The sequence below is a fragment of the Rhinatrema bivittatum genome, chromosome 16 (assembly GCF_901001135.1).
Source record: "Rhinatrema bivittatum chromosome 16, aRhiBiv1.1, whole genome shotgun sequence".
NCBI lineage: Eukaryota > Metazoa > Chordata > Amphibia > Gymnophiona > Rhinatrematidae > Rhinatrema > Rhinatrema bivittatum.
This window is the reverse complement of record NC_042630.1, coordinates 34,117,480-34,134,061: the sequence shown is the minus strand read 5'-3', so window position 1 is coordinate 34,134,061 and position 16,582 is coordinate 34,117,480. Positions and strand designations below refer to the sequence as shown.

Genomic DNA, 16,582 nt, shown 5'->3' with positions numbered 1-16,582 from the left:
GCCTAGGAGTCTGGACTGATCTGTGGTACTACAGGAATGAAAATTAGCAGGTAAGAACCAATTTTCCTATGGAGATAAGAGAACCAGCTTAAATTGATGGTAAGGGGAGAACCACAGAGAATGTATCATTGACTGTGCTGCTGTAATATGGCAGGAGTTGGCTTCTACCATTCAGGAACTCACGTGGTATAGGCACAATGGAGGAACTCATGCGATAACAGCTAATTATATGATCTACATTCTGCTCCCTCTCTTCCCAGCCAAACAAAAAGAAAAGGTCTGCTTCGAAAGTTGCTGAGAGTGAAGGAAAGCCGGTGAGAGATGGAGAAAAGATTTATACAAATTTAACTGGGCAGTTTATGAAGTTGGGGTGGGGAGGTAGATGGGCAGAAGTGGCAATCTATATTGTCAGCAGAATTTGCTTTCCTGGTGGTGTTGATTTCTTTTTTATATCTCTCTGTTGCTCTAATAGTATATGACTGTGAAATGTGCTTGTTCGGAGGATTTTACATATATCCTGTATTTTGCAAGGGCCATGGAGTATGGGGGAGGGGTCATAAATATGTATAGAACCCTTTTGTGATTTATCATAAGCATAATACAAATATCCTTAACATTATATGTTATAGATTGCCTGGCCCTAATAATAAACTGAAAATATCTGATGGTCCACTCCCACAAAAAAGAAACCCAGTTATCAGGCCAAATATTTTATACAAGTTGGGGAAGGTATCCAATTAAGTGATGTATTTGTATCTCTCATTAAAAGCTAGAGTGGGATCAAGTATTTTTGTGGGTGGCTGTCATTAACTGTGAAGAGGAAAAGAGAATGTGTAGAAGGAAGATGTGGGTTTATTACAGGATGGAATAGAGGGATCCAGTAGGAATTATTGTAGGGCAAAGGACGTGCTTGTAGGCCATGATACAGGGGAAAAAACACTGCAAGCATAACATTGGTCCACTAGCACCACACAAGAGTTCCTGGTGCAGCAACATGGGGCAATAAAAGCTGGCTGAGGACCTCCTAGGTCACCTCACTTTCCCTGCTTTCTCTCCCAGCCAACCACAGCAAGGAAATCTTCTACGGAGCCAGAGGCAGATGTTGAGGCTGAAGGGGAGCCGGAGGGCGATGGGGAGAAGAAAGGAAATGCAGAGGGCAGTAGCGATGAAGAAGGCAAACTAGTGATTGACGAGCAATCCAAGGAGAAGAACGAGAGAGCTGGAATTAAGAGGAAAGCAGAGGATGCACTGCAGGTAACCAGCAAGAGCACAAAAAACCCCCCACTAATAAGCCAAAGGGCAGAGTAAGCCAGAGCCAGTTGTGGAAAGAGCAGACTTGAAATGTGAGGAATAACAAATGTAGGAAGATACAAGTCGGAAGGGATTGCAGAACCCTCTTCAGGTCTGCCTAGGTGCTTATATGTATTTTGGGTTGTTTTGCAGTATATATATCTTCGTAAACAAGGGTCTTTCATTTGCTGCAAATGCACATTAGCAAGCGGTGTGCCACTGTGGTAGTCCTCTTTCCGTCATGTCCTCCAGAGGAACTTGCTCACTGAAATGATAGGGACAGACACAGTAAATTAGGAACTGTTGACCTTATTCCCAGGATTCCACTCTGATGTTCCATTTACTTGGAATAAAAGGAGTCCATTGTGTTAGCCATGTACATTTATAAGAGCAAGGATGACCTCATTAGAAACAATTCACTTCTCATATCATTTTTTTTTAATGGCATGATTGGAATTATTCCACTGTCAATATTTAAAGTTATAAATGTGTAACCATAAATGTACAAACACTGTCTGTTAATGAAATTAGTTTCAAAGGAAGTAACTGTTATACAGCCTAAACTTATCAACCCTGGAAATCATGTAATCATCTTCATCATTGAATCAACAGGTTGAGAGTGTTGAACTACTACTGTATGAGACAGCCCCTCCTGCAGGCAATCTAGTAGAGGAGGAAGATAGGAATGAGATGCAGGTAGCTTGTAACAAAGATCTTTAGAGCTTCGGTTTCATACATTTCCATGACTGATTTCTTATTGAAGGACAGCAGAGATAAAAGGAGTCAGACTGTAAAATGACAATAATTGAAATGCTTTGGACATGCTGCTTCTGTTGAATGTGGGAATAAGAGGGTAGGTTGCTTAATGGGATGGCTTGTAGTTTAATAACCAGTCCCTATATTGGTGTGATGAAGTTGAGGGAATTAGTGGTAATACTTGCTCAGCCCCTTGGTGATAGAGGGGGGTTGGTCAAGTTATTGGAAGGCAAATGGGTTGGATTATGTATGTATTGTATTTGAGTATGCATTATTTTGAAATCGAAGCCCAAAATAGAAATTTAACTTGCCCCTCACTCCCTTCAGGTATTATACTCCAGAGAGCAGTTAGGTCAGAGTGGGGCTAGCCCAGATTACTGCACAGGAACACCTAATAGGCTTGTATCTATAATGGTGGGAGTGGCTAGGAGCTTTCCAAAATAGAATAAATATGCAAACTTGAGATTCCCCGTTATTTCTGACTTTTATCTGCTGAGTGAATTATTTAATAACAAAAAAAAAGTGGTGGTTATTTGTAATAGGTGTTCTCACAATGTCTTGGTACTGTGTAAAACCCTGGGGGAAGCTGACCTGATTGCCAGTCTACAGTTCATCTTATAACTTTCTCCAACCATCTATATCTATGAAATTATAAAATGTGCAACCATAAGTATACGAAAATTCAGGGGTGTAGGCCCACATAATGTTAGTGAAATTAGTTTCAAAGGAAGTAACTGTTATACAGCCTAAACCTATCAGCACTGGAAATCAAATAATCATCTTCATCATTGAATCAACAGGTTGAGAGTACTGAACCACTACAGTATGAGACAGCCCCTCCCGCAAACAATCTAGTAAAGGAAGATAGGAATGAGATACAGGTAGCTTGTAACTAAAGATTTTTAGAGCTTTGGTTTCATACATTTCCATCACTGATTTCTTATTGAAAGACAACAGAGATAAAGGGAGTCAGACTGTAAAATGACATTCCTTATTGCCCCCTGGATCAGTCCAGACAAATTGGTTTTTTCTCCCCTACCAGCAGATGGAGACAGAGCAGAAAAGCTTTCCTGTATTGTGGGTACGTAAGAGTGTGCCACATGGAGTTGCTCAGTATTCTCTGTCTCCAGCAGATGGTAGGCAAGTCCATCCTGCAGTCCTACTGTTGAAGGATGAAGGGCTCCAGGGGTTTTAGGTCCTGTTTTGGGGTTACATTCGTGGTGGAGCAGGATTAAGCAGGAGATTGGTGACCTTTGGTTTTATACCCTTTCTCTGAGGAGAATTTTGATAGCCAGTGACTGCTCCCTCATGCTCTAGCCTTTCCTATGAAGCTTCTTTCCTGTTCGATGTCAAAAGGAAAGTATTTTCTTCCTTCTGGGGGTTTCTCTGGGGGAGTTGTGATCCCTTTATGTTTCTTTAAAAAAAAAAAAAAAAAAAAAGTAAACATCCAGAGGGAATGAGTCCTGTAAGAGGCTTAGCAGCAGCTTTGGTTCTAAGCAGGAGAGCTCTCCCCCTGGTACAGTCTCAGGAGGACACTGCGATTTGCAGCAGGGAGGGGAGGACCCCTCAGGCAAAGTGGAAGTTGGTGGCTACATGAAATTAGAGAAGGGTAGGAAGCACTGAGAGGCATGCATGGATGGTTGCACTGAACTCTTCACTTTGGGCCTTTGGCAGGCTTTGCCTGGGCAATAGTGAGGGCTGTTCTGGGCTCTCCCCATCAGTGATGGATCAAAGCAAGCTGCCACAAAGCGGCAGCAACAGCAGACCACTGTTACAAGTTTGACAATCATGTTGTAAGGAACGGTACCTATGGTCAGTTTGCTCCTTTCCCCTTAAGTTTAGGGATCCAGGCACAGCGATGGTAGACACTTCCCCCCCCCCCCCCCCCCTCCATGGTCCTAGCCTTTTTTATCCAATACGTGGTTTGCAGTGTAAAGCTGGTGGGGCCCACTGGGTCAGCTGCCAGCCTCCAGATTTAAATGTATCTGTGTGGGAGGTATGGGGTCTCCTCTGGAGGAGTTGCACCGGCTGGAGGGGTAAAGAGTGCTGTCTGGAGGGAACATTATATACAGGTTGCTATTGCAGGTTTTGCTGGAGAATGATCAGTGGGAACAGCAGCCATTTTTCTCTTTCCTTCTGTGTTTCAGGATGGTTTGAGGGATGCAGATGGGGGCCGTCTGAATCTATCACTATTCACAAAAGATTTCCTGTCCTAGATCCAGTGCTTCACAAATTACAGATTTGGTTATATCCCATTCTAAGGCCTCTGTTCTTGGAAAAAAAATCTATCTAAATCTATCTCTCTTCTGTCTTGGAGCAAGTGTTCAGCAGAATCTTTTTTGTTTTTGCCCCTGGATTTGTGTCTCAAGCTCTGGTGGATGTCTACATTATAAGACCCAAAAAAAAAAAAAAGCCGAGCCAATGGCTCAAGGACAGGATACAAACTAAAGTGCCATGCTTTGTCATGCATAACCCAAACTAACACCAAAGTATAAAAGTCAAAAGAAAGCGAGGACCCCATTGGAGAAGGGTCTCTATGGTTCCAGTAAGGCATTTTCTATCTCATCGACTGGTTAAAGCAAAGGTTTTGGTGATAGGTGATGCACCGGGGCAGAGCCATGGCAAAGTATCTTTCTTTGGAGGAAGTGTTTGCATTGTAGCAGGTTCTTGAGGTGATTGCCGTAGTATTGGCAGTATTTGAGAGGACCTCTATTCCAGTGGAAGGTGATTCGGTGCTTAAGAATTCTCAGGCCTGGAAGGAGGAGATCCATCTTAACAGATTTCTGCCTTGGCCATTGGCACAGCTCTGAGCTGTAGCTTCATGCCATGGGCATATATACAATGGGTCCAGTGGATCCTGGTTGCGGAACATCACTGTCTTGAGAAGGAGACAATGTCTGAAGTACAGTTTGGCCTTAATTGCAAATGCCTTGTAGGAATTTTTCAACTCTGCAGACAGATGGCAGCAAGGCAGCTTCTCTGGTTGTGATTGGGAAGCAGATGTATGGTCCCAGTCTAGCTCAGTCAACTTTCCTTCAGGCATCTGTTTAGGAAGGATCAACAGAAGACGAACAGCTGCTCCTAGGACAAGCAGAATGGTAGTCCTCACAGATGGGTGACATCAGATGGAGCCCAGCACGGAAAACTTTTGTCAGTTTCTAGAAGCTTTGACTGGCATACTGAGCATGCCCAGCATGCCGCTATCCGCGTATCCACAGGAGGTCCCCCTTCGGTCGCTTCTTTTCCGCGGGTGTATTTGCCACGTGGTGTTGGAGCTCAGCTATTAAGAGATTTTTTTTTCTTGTTTTCTCCATCCAAACACCGGGTCCTCCTTCTACGGACAGTGTCCCCTCCTTCTCTGCGGTCGATTCCCGGTGCGTCGCTTCCTGGTGGCCCACCAGCCATCAACCGCTTGCTGGTTTTTCTTCCATGGCATCGTCCAGTTTTCGCCAGTGCCCATGGACCTTGTCCATCAGGGACCTGCATGAGGTTTGTATCCTCTGTCTGGGGGCATCACATGATGTCCAAGAGTGTCAGCTGTGTGACCAGATGACCCCCAAAGGCCATCGTGCATGTCTTGATAAAATGGAGAAACTTTTTGGCTCCAAAACATCTGCTCTATCCACGCCTGCGTCGGAATCGACGCTCTGGGGTCAAGGGGAACCGCTGGATATGCTTTCCGTTTCCACTACCCCGGCAACATTGTCTAAGGACTGTGGAGACTGTGACTGCTCTTCCATGGTCTCTCCACTTTCAAGGGCATCGGGATCCTTGACTTCCTTGGCACCGGGGGAAGGACCAGGCCGAGCATTGTAGCAGATCCTGGAAACAGACACCGGTCGCCATCGATGCATTGCTCCGGTCCCGGTGCAGCACCGGCAACTGCCGGGCTGTCACCAAAGCAACCCAGTGACGAGGAGGCCCCACCGACAGGCCCAGGAGTCCCAGGCATTCCCCACCCATACCGGTGCCGGGCACCATGCCTCCTCGGAGATCCAAGGAAGTGCCGGTGACTCCTCATCCCCCCTCCATCAGTCCTGACCTCACAGGACTTCCAGGAGGAGCCCTATGGAGCTTTGAACCACCCCCATACTGGTGCCGGAGCCTGCACCTTCCATTTTGGCGCCCCTGCTCGAGCATCTGGATATTCTGCTTGGCATTACTGACGCAAGCTGTGCCCGAGGGACCCTCTGTTCCCCAATGGACACAATGCCCCCCCTCAGGTGAGATTCACATCATTGGTTCCTCCAAGGAAGAAGATGCACACTGACTGCCAGCGCCGTCGGGTGCAGTGGACCTGAGGCCTTAGTTTCCCGAGCGCTTGCCTGGGCCATCCAGCCTTCCAGGGCCCTCAGTGCCCCTGCTTCCATTGGGATCGACTGCTCCATCGGTGCCTTCTGTTCCCTTGAGGCCCTCAGTGCCTAGGTCCAGGGACTTGCGAAGACCTAACTCATGTAGGCCCCTCGGGGACTTCAGCGAGGAGGAGATGACTCTTCGGAGTCTTCCTCAGAAATCTCGGATGATCCTGTCTCGGAGCCATCGCCCCTGGAGGAAAGGCAACTATCTCCCCCAGAGGACCTCTCCTTTGCAGGCTTTGTACGGACCAAGGCCAAGACCACCCCCTTCTAGCTTCTTACGAAGGGGGATGCACGGCATAAGATGTTGGAGGTCCTCCAGTTTGTCAGCGCCCCGAAGCAGATAGTGACTGTTTACATTCATGATATTTTTAAGGATCTCATTCGGGCGAAGTTGGAAGCCCTATGCACTCAAGCAGTGTCTCAAGTCTTTCAGCAGTTGAGGTCTCTAGGCTGGGTTGTGAATCTGGCAAAGTCAGCTCACCCCGTCCCAGGTTCTGGAAATTTTGGGAACATGCTTCAACACCCAGTTAAGAGAGGTTTTTCTTACAGAGGGTCACATTCTCAAGCTTCTAGATGCAGGTGCATAGGCTGTTTGGATATGGCAGTGCCCAGGGTCTGGTACTACCTTCAAGTGTTGGGCTCCATGGCCTTGATTATAGAGCTGGGCCTTTACGCACATGAGACCTCTGCAGAGGTCTCGTCTTTCTTGCTGGGATTCTTTGTCTGAACAGTTTCATCTTCTGTTGCTCGAGGTGCTTGCCAGGTACAGTCTTCCATGGTGGCTTGGTCTGGATCATCTGCGTCATGGAGTGGACTTGGAGGTTACAGACTGGGTGGTAGTTAGCACCGATGCCAGTTTTTCCAGCTGGGGTAGGGGGGGGTGGGGTGCCAGTCAGTCGGCCCAGGGGCAATGGTCCAAGGAAGAGGGGAGTCCTGGTCTGTCAGTTGTTTGGAGACAAGAACGGTGCGTTTCCCATTGCTTGCCTTTCTGCCTCTGAGCAGTCACCTGGTATGCATCTTGTCGGACAATGCAACCACTGTGGCCTGTGTCAACTGACAAGGGGGAACCAGGAGTCAGGCGGTGGCCCAGGAACTGTTTCTCTGGGCAGAACAGTATCTAGTGTTAGCGTCTTACGTAGCCGGAATGGAGTGTTCAAGCAGATTTTTCAGTTGTCAGAAGATGGATCCCGGAGAGTGGGAGTTTTCAGAGGAGGCAATGACTCCTATATCACAGGTGGGGTGTCCCCCATCTGGACTTGAAAGTGTCTCAAAGGAACGCCAAGATGTCCCGATTCTTCAGTCGCAGAAGAGATCATGGGGTAGAAGGGGCTGATGCCTTAGTCCTACTTTGTCCCTGAGGGATTCTTCTTTACATGTTCCCCTATGGCCGCTGGTGGGAAAAGTAATAAGACTGATAGAAAGTCATCCCGGAGAAGTGAACCTGGTAGCAACGGAGTGGCCGTGGTTTGCGACCCTAAACCTGGTGGTAGACTGCTGCGGCTCGCTCACTTGCCAAACCACCTTCGGCAGGGTCTGATATTTTCGGATTGAGCAGATCGTTTTTGTCTCACGGCTTAGCTCTTGAGAGGAGGCATTTGAGAGAGAGAGAGGATATGCGGAGGATGTCATTTTCACTTTATTGCAAGCTAGGAAGTCTTCCACTTGTCCTGTGTGAGGATCTGAGTCCTGGTGTATGGGTCAGGGAGTAAGGCCTCAGTAGCTCTCATCTTAGCCTTTTTGCAGAAAGGTTTGGTGAATGGCTTGGCCTTTAACTTTCTCAAAATGAAGGTTGTGGCCTTAGGCTGTCTTCGTGGCAAGATATATGGAATGTCTGTGGCTGCTGTCCGGATGTGATCCGCTTCCTTTGAGGGCAAAACATCTGCGTCCTCCAGTGCAGAAAATATGTCCCTCATGAAATCTTAACTTCTAAAAGGAATGTGTGTAGCTGCTTTTGAGCCTCTAAGGAGGGCAGCTGTGAAGGGACCTCACTTTGAAGGTGGTCTTTCTGGTGGCAATTTGTTTGGCTAGAAGAATTTCGGAATTACAGGCATTGTCATGTAGGGAGCTTTTTTTTTTTTTTTTTTTTTTTAAGATCTTGGATTCTGAGATCTCCTTATGGAGGATTTCAAATTTGTTCTCCTGGTTGAGTTACAAAGAAAAGATTTTTTTTATTTTCCAAGGCGGGATTTTGCTTTTTCTCCTGCTCATCGTGGAATCCTATTTCATTAGGATTGTTATGGGATGGTCTTGGGTACAGGTCAATACTGAGGGACTGTAGGTGGCACACCGGATTATATAGAAACATAGAAGTGACGGCAGAAGACGACCAAACGGCCCATCCAGTCTGCCCAGCAAGCTTTCACACCTATTTGTTTTCATAATCTGTTATTCTGACCGCTGAGGTCAGGGCCCTTATTGGTAACTTTTTGGTTCCAATTCCCTTCCACCCCCACCATCGATGCAGACAGCAGTGCTGGAGCTGCCTCTAAGTGAAGTATCTAGCTAATTGGTTTGGGATAGTAACCTCCGTAATAAGCAAGCTACTCCCGTTTGGCAGTGTCAGTGAAACTTTTTCTGACTCCATCTGCTGGGAGACAAAACCCGGGAGTCTGGACTGATCTGTGGTATTACAGGAAAGAAAATTAGCAAGTAAGAACCAATTTTTCTGAAGGTTGCTTAATGGGATGGGGTGGCCAGTAGTTTGATATCCAGTCCCTACATTGGTATAGTGTGGTTGAGGGAATTAGATCATAAATGGTTGGGCAAACCTACCCAATCTTGCCACTCTTGTCTGGAAGCTTTCTATGATTTCTGGTAGCGGTTGTAAAAGTTAGAGCCCTGGTGCACATGGGGGAACGCTCAGATGCTGCTTGATATCCTGTTGTCATTGAAACAGGTAACCCAGCAGCGATGTGAGAAAGGACATCTGTATCTCTGGCTAGGGTCAAAAGCAGGCCAGCCATCAGTAAAGCGGAGCCTGTGGCTTTGAGATTATAGCACTGCTGGAGTCCATGCTGGACCCCGTCCAGTGAAAGGCAGAGCCTGATGAATTATGCCCTTCTCCCCACCCACCCAGTCATTCTTAAGAAGTGCAGAATGCTAGAGAGACCAGGACACTACTGGACTTGGTAAAATGGGAATGATTAGCACATGGTGATTGTGGGATGCAGCAGAGAGATGCAAAGTGAGCCCCCCAGCATTGGTTTCCAAAATGGGATACAGAGGTTTTAATTCCTTCTATATATGTAGAGTAAAAGCAGTGGGGGTGTGGGAAAACACCAGTTATCCAGGCAATATGAGAGGCCTCTCCAAAAGCAGGTCAAATTAATGTTATGTAACCAAGAGCTGCCTTTTCAGTAATTTTGTATTCCCATTGTACCAGCCCATATGGTGTCCCTTCAGGGATCATGCTTATTCACTAAAGTGATATATTCCCCTCCATCCCCACCACTTTTTTTGATAAAAAGGAACAGCACACCTTCATAGTGCCAGATAATAATGGTAAAAGTCAGCGCACACTCCTTGTGAATTTCAGTATCAATGGTCCCATAGAGGTTGAAAGAAGAGAGAATAAAAATATGGAGGCAAACCTGGACATAAGAGAGGTGGGAGTGGAGGTGGTGTGGAACAGAAGATCCAAGGTCAAGAGGGGACAACAAATGTATTTTATCGTCTTTGGAGATAATGGTGGGAGGGGGAGATCATACAAAAAACTTGTGTACAGCAGTGAGTATAGAAAAACATGTTCCTGGTGAACTAGTCTCATTTGCACAGATGACAATGACGTCATAGAAATGTATCGTCATTACATGTGCTCTATCCATCTTGACCTTGAGCAAGTCACTTCATCTTCGTGCTTTAAGGAAGGGCTCTCATGGCCTTGGGAGGTATCTCGTCCAGTTCCGCGTACACCAGTGCCATGTAAATACATGCTGGGCCTCATCATTCCCCTAGTATAATAATGGTAAGTCCTGCATGGTATGGTCACTGTTTCCCTTGGTGTCGCAGGATTCCCCTAAACGAGCCAAGGAGGCAGAAGATCAAGCAGAGGAGAAGCTAGAAAATGAAGAGTCTGCCAAAGAAGCGGAGAAGAACAGCAGCAGCAGCGAGCCCCGTGACGTGGCCGACGCCGCGGAGAAAGAGGAGCCGCGCCAGGAAAGCCACACTCTTCCTGCTGAAGAGAGCAAAGATCACAAGGAGAGGTAGGTGCCCCATGCTGGGGAAGGGGCAGAAAAGATGGAGAACTAGAAAAGGTAACCCATATAGTAAAGGGGATGGAAGAGCTCCCTTATGAAGAGAGGCTGAACAAGCTGGGGCTCTTCAGCGTGGGGAAGAGAGGTTTATAAAATCAGGAGTAGTGTGGAACAGGTGGTAAAGGAAAGGTTTTTTTCTCTTTCAGATAGCACTAGGAACGCGTAGATTTAAATGTTATTGCCAGAGAATGTGGTCAAGGCTAGTAATATAGTGGAGTTTAAAACTGGTTTGGACAAGTTTCTGAAAGGACAGGTTCATTAACAGTTATTGCCAGGTAGACTTAAGGGGCTTCCTGGTATTTCCCGGCAACCTGGCCTGGCCACTGTCTTGAGACAGGATGCTGGGCTTCATGGACCGTTTCTCATGATTGTGAGGAATTTCTGAAATTGGGGGGTAGGGAGGGTCTACATCTTTTCACTGCAGTTCATGGTCTGCATACAAACCACCAGTGAGTGCCTGATAGTGTTGAGTTTTTCATGTACACCATCTTAATCACCAGGTGATACTGGTCAGGGGAGGTTTGTTTAAACCTGTGAATAGGAATATTTGAGCTTAGCTATTTTATTCTTTTATGAATTTAGCACTATCTGTGCTGGTCTGCCATGACCATGCATGTCCTCCACTCGTGGTTGGATGTGAGGGAGAATTCACATACTACTCTAAGGAACCACTAGAGGGCACTGTTGCAATCCCAGAAGTGATTGTCCAGAGCACCATGGGTTGACTCTTTGAAATAAAAGATTGTAAGATGATCAATTCCTTAATTAGCAGTGCACTGAACCCCATCTCTCAATCTTTTAAAAAGATTTAGCCCTATCATAGCCTATTGATAACATAAAACTTATTCAAGTGACTTGGTAGGTTCATCTTGTCCTGTGACCTTGACGAGCCGCAGTTGAAAATTTGAGCAGCACTTTTAGCTCGCCTCCGAACACATGATGGAGCACTCATAAATAAAAACTATTCATTAAATCTGTTAAAAATGAAGGGAGGCAATATTGCACTAAAAAAATAAAAAGGGACCATATTAGAGCTATACACTGCTCATTCCAGGATTTATCGGTAAAGTGAGACCAGTACCAGCCCCCTTCCTCTTTGATTCAGAGCATGGGAATTCCTGTGTGGTCAGATTATGCCTAAACAATTTGCAGGTTTCTCCTGGTGGAGAAGAACTTGATGGACATTGCATGATATCAAATGTTTGTTTGCTTTGTCACACTTAGAAAAACAATTCTCTCACCCTCTCTCATCTGGCTTCCTGGTTGATTCTTTTACTCCAGCATTGTTTCTGATTTGGCAATGCTTGAACTCTCACTGCTGAGATTCTCTTCCTTATGGTCATTAAACAGAACAAGGAGAGGATGGTTTTAATATCACTTTACCCAATCCCAGCTCCTTCACCTGGGTCTTGTCCCCATCCCTTACAGTCCCCTTAGCCTATTTGAACTTGCAATGGCCTTAATGATTGTATGGTTACACCTTTTGGGAATGCATAGCAGGCATTTAATGAGACTCGTACAAGTTGCGCAGTGCTTAATAATGCACAGCAATAAAAAGGCATGCACTGGAGACCTGCTTTCTGCAGAAGTGGTGTTTACTGCCCTGCTCCTGATCTCTGTATAACTGTGGCCACAATGGTCTGTCTGTCTGACTTCAAGGCACGTTATATTCAGGAACCGGAATATTCAGGCTTTCAGGATTGGACTTCAGTCTGCTGCCTGGCTTTCCCAGCCTGTGCACATGAGCAGCACATGAGCAGCACCTGGGCTAAGCATGCTGTGGCCAAATCCTTGTTGAGAATAAAGCTGGGGACTGCCACTTGGAGGCTGTGTGTTCTGTAGTATATGTATTCATAATGATTCAATTTTTGCAAAAAAAATAGATCTAAATCAAAATAAAACCCCATTCTTTCTTTTTCTCAGTCTGTAGCTGCCAGCATTTTGAAGATGAGCTGAAACTCCCAAACCAGTTGTCTGCTGGGCCTGCCTGGGTGCTTTTAAACAAGAAATAAGAAGACAAAACAAAAGAACCGAATTTCATCGTCAGCTCACCGCGCTTACAACTCCAAAAGAAACCAATAAATGCAGCTTAAAATAGAGTCCTGACCCAGCAGTTGCCAGGGGTGTATGCTTGCAGTAGTGATTTCTAAGGTGTTGGTCAGGTCATGTTAAAAATAATTCCAGGCCTTGCAAACTTTAGTCATCTATCACTTACTCCACTTCCTTTCCATTACCTGCTTTTCCCCTCCCCCCACATCACCTCTGGCTAATCCTTCTCGCCTGAGTTTCAAGTCCTGTTTGGAATGGCAAGAAAAGGGGGCTCATTCCACTCCCACCAAGGAGGTATGGAATGTGCCCCCTGGGGATAAAACAATTGCCTTCTGCTTTTTTTTTTAATATGCATTTTTAATTCTTTTTTAGTGATTGTCCCTGCTATGTGCTTTTTTTTTTCTTTTTACATTTTAATCTGTAAAGCTGGAAATCTGCTAATCCATTAGTGTCCATGCTGTAGTCAGCCCAGTTAAAGGAGGTCTTTGAAAAATCTAGGACCAGAATGTATGTTTCTGAAGCGCCCCCCCCCCCCCCCCCCCCCCAAAACTCATGGCACTTGGAATGACTTTATTTTTAGATGTGATGCACAGCGCCTGATAAAAAGAAAATGTGGTTCTTACCTGCTCACCACCATCTGCTGGAGACAGAGAAATACTGGTGAACAGCAGGTGGCACACCAGGTTATATCAGTGTCAGCGAAACTTTCTCTGTCTCTATTGGCTGGAGGGGTAGGCAAAACCCAGATCTGGGAATGTACAGGGACTCTGCATTAGTGCAGAAGTTGCAGATCTGTTTCCTACTGCCTGACCCTGTTAAATGGCTAAATTTCAACAAATACAGTAGGTAGGCACAGTCCACCTTTGTCAGATTAATCTGAAACCGGCATAAAACTGGGGGGGGTCTTCCCTCTAGTTTGTTCTGTAATGATTGGTCGGAAGGATCCCAGCACTGTACCCAGTACTTGTACCATGCCTATCCAGTTGCTCAGGTATTGCTGCGCTGCTTCTGTCCTCTGAGAAGAAATGAAGTCAGAGTATGTAGTATGCAGCTTCTGCCCACACCATTCTTTCACCCAGGATTGACACACCAACTGCTAGCTTGTATTGGAAAAATTGATCAAAACAATGCAGTTTCAATACACAAATGTTAAATGCCGCAGAAGCAAACTAAACTTAAAATAAACCAAATCTAAGCCTAAATCCTGTAACCAATACTTAAACTTTTCAACCCCTTCACTTTTTTTTTCTTTATGTTGTAAGTGGTTAAACAAAAAGACAGCTCAGACTATTTCTGGTTCCTCTTCCTTTAGCTGTTGCAGATGGTGAAATCCAACAGGCATGCATGCGGGATGGTACAGGCGTCTTGATTTGCTTTGTGCCTCCGCCTCCCCCTATCCTATACTTAATATCCGCATTGTAGAAGCTCATGCTTGCAGTTGGGGTGAGGGTGGATGGATTGAGCAGAGTGTAAGTGCTACCTCTCTTGGTCTGGGGCAGTTGCAGGCTGGGATCAGGATATTTGATAGCAGCAGCTACAAAACTGATAATTTTCCCTCTCTCTGTTATGTGTTGGTAGGGATACTGTGGTGGTGTTTTGGGGAGGGGGGGGGAAGTTTGCTTTCCTTAAATTCAGCTGGGTTGTGCTTGGGATGAGAAAGGAAAAGAGGTAGTGTAATAGTGATGAGAAAAACATGTCTGCCTAAAAAAATGCCTACTCCCAACAGAAGTTACTTAAAGGGACTCTGGTGAGAAGTCATGGCGGCTGAAACTTTCAGCTCAGTTCTCAACAAATTTTGAGTTATGTATGGGGGGTGGATGGGGAGGGGACACATTTGGGAGTGTACCAGTAGCAAAGATGATGTAGGTGTGTGTCAAGGCAGAGTGCTTTCAGCCATATAATCTTTATAACTGTACGGCATGGAGTGCAGTTACCCCTTGTACAAGGTTTACTTTAAAAATTTTAAAGAATAAAGTGCATTTAATATTTTTGTTTTGATAAAAAATGAAGAATGATGAAAAATCTAAACACTAAGTGGAAAAGTAAATTAAAGTGCAGAAATGCTACATAATGCATTGAAAAAAAAATATTTAATGTATTTTTTAATAAAACCCACTGGTGAAGGTTTTAAACCTTGTATATAAGGCATAACATGGGGGCTTTAGAAGCTACCTTCACCGTGATGAGAGAGAGCCCAGTTAGCAGCCATCTGTGCTGTTAATTTCTGTATATACAGTCTAATTCTGTCCGGCTTGAGTGCTGAGTTCTCTGGGCTCACCTCTCATACTAATGGGCATCTTTAGACCATTTGAGGACTAGGAATTGCAAGTTTCCAAAGATATAAATTGCTTGCTTGTGTGTCAGACAGTGTCGTATGGTTCATGGATTTTAAACTGTGAGCATATAGTAAAACAAAATATCATGAAAACGAGTAAAATTACTTTTGGGCAGTAAAAGGAATGGTGATAAGGGCAGTGGTAAAGACTGGTGTGCAAGATCAGGATGTGCCTTCAGCTGCTGTCTCTTCAGAAGCTTAAGGTTTGAAATAGTCTGTTCCTCTACTGTGAACTTGGAAGACAAAGCACAGGCTGTGTTCTTTCCTGAAGTGATGCCAGCTGGCTGCCCCGGGTGTAATTGCTAACTGTCCTAGGATCAGATCTTACAAGGCCAGAAAACATCCTGTGTGTTCTGTTCCAGTTCCAATCGGGGGGGGGGGGGGGGGGGGGGGTGTAACTAGAGAGCTGGAAATCACAGTAGCTGCATATTAGAGATGTGCATTTGTATTTTTTGTTTCAACTAGTGTGCACGAAATGGAAATAGTGCACACTAAAAATCCCTACTGTATATGGGCAATCCAAAGGTCTCATTCCTGGAAAGGCAATGTTCACCACTGGAGCTGTTCTTACAGAGATTTTTATTCCAAAAGTTTACCACCAAATACACTTTCTGCTCCTCCATCAGCTTAACTACTCCTTTTGCACTGGTCCTGTATGATGTTCACTGCCTTTCACAGCTGTCTCTGCTCATTCTGTTGCTGTTGGACAGGATATAAATGAATAGCAAATTAGGCAAGGACAGGGGTTTGCAGAGTGGCCAAGGATTAAGAAACATTTTTAAAATGTGTGGAGTGACTTTTAATCAGGTAATTTTACAATGGCTGGTGTTCATTAGCAGGAAAGGAGCAAGGTGGTCAGGTTTCGGCACAAAGTGGGTACAGGTCTGTATGGTTTAAGCCTAGGTGTTTGGCAAAAGCTGAGCTTTCCCTGCTAGACGTCATGGCTGTGCTTCAGCGGCCATTCCTAATTGCAGCACACCTGAAAGAGCGCTCTGTAGAGGAAGGACAGTGGTGAACAAAGCAGCCAGAAAACCAAAGCAAAACACATCCTTTCATGTATACAGTAAAAGAAACCTGAGGGTTTAAGAAGTCTGCTAACAAGTCCTCTGAGCATGTGAGCGTCAGTGCTGGGCTTATCACAGTCGCAGAGGATGACTGGTGAATCCAACTTATGAATTTGATAAAAGGAATGGGGTTAGCAATTCTTACCTTATTCACAGGGGTGTGATATTAGTGAACTGGTGTGAATAGTAGGCACTAGTCCAGTTGCTGTTCCTACCAGGTGGCTCAAAGTAGTTTACCAAGCTTTTAGATTTTTGCTTCTCTGCACATTTAAACTTTCATGTGGCCCCTGGAATTAGCCATGGTTTGCCTCTCTTTGAAATGTGTTGACAACCTCACCATTGGCTTGTGAAAGTCTCACCATTCTAGTCCACTGGGCTCCTGGTACAATAAAACTTTGCTCACTTCTGCTGTATAAAACATCTTTTAAAAAAAAAAAAAAGGGGGGGGAGGCAAAATGGGGGTCTCCAGTGTTGGCA

The 16,582-nt window shown here is 45.3% G+C and overlaps 1 protein-coding gene across 12 annotated transcripts in view; it reads left to right on the top strand.

The window, feature by feature from the left end:
• Window positions 1-16,582, top strand: part of HDGF (heparin binding growth factor) — a 142,552-nt gene extending 125,970 nt beyond the window's left edge. For 10 of the 12 annotated variants that reach the window (XM_029581171.1, XM_029581172.1, XM_029581170.1 and 7 more), the window contains 6 exons: window positions 261-314; window positions 1,060-1,254; window positions 1,903-1,986; window positions 2,847-2,927; window positions 10,413-10,606; window positions 12,581-16,582. In XM_029581171.1, coding sequence (XP_029437031.1) covers window positions 261-314; window positions 1,060-1,254; window positions 1,903-1,986; window positions 2,847-2,927; window positions 10,413-10,606; window positions 12,581-12,587 — 615 coding nt within the window. In that variant the 3' untranslated portion in view covers window positions 12,588-16,582. The remainder of the gene's footprint in view (window positions 1-260; window positions 315-1,059; window positions 1,255-1,902; window positions 1,987-2,846; window positions 2,928-10,412; window positions 10,607-12,580) is intronic. The other 2 variants (XM_029581173.1, XM_029581179.1) reach the window with 2 other exon arrangements.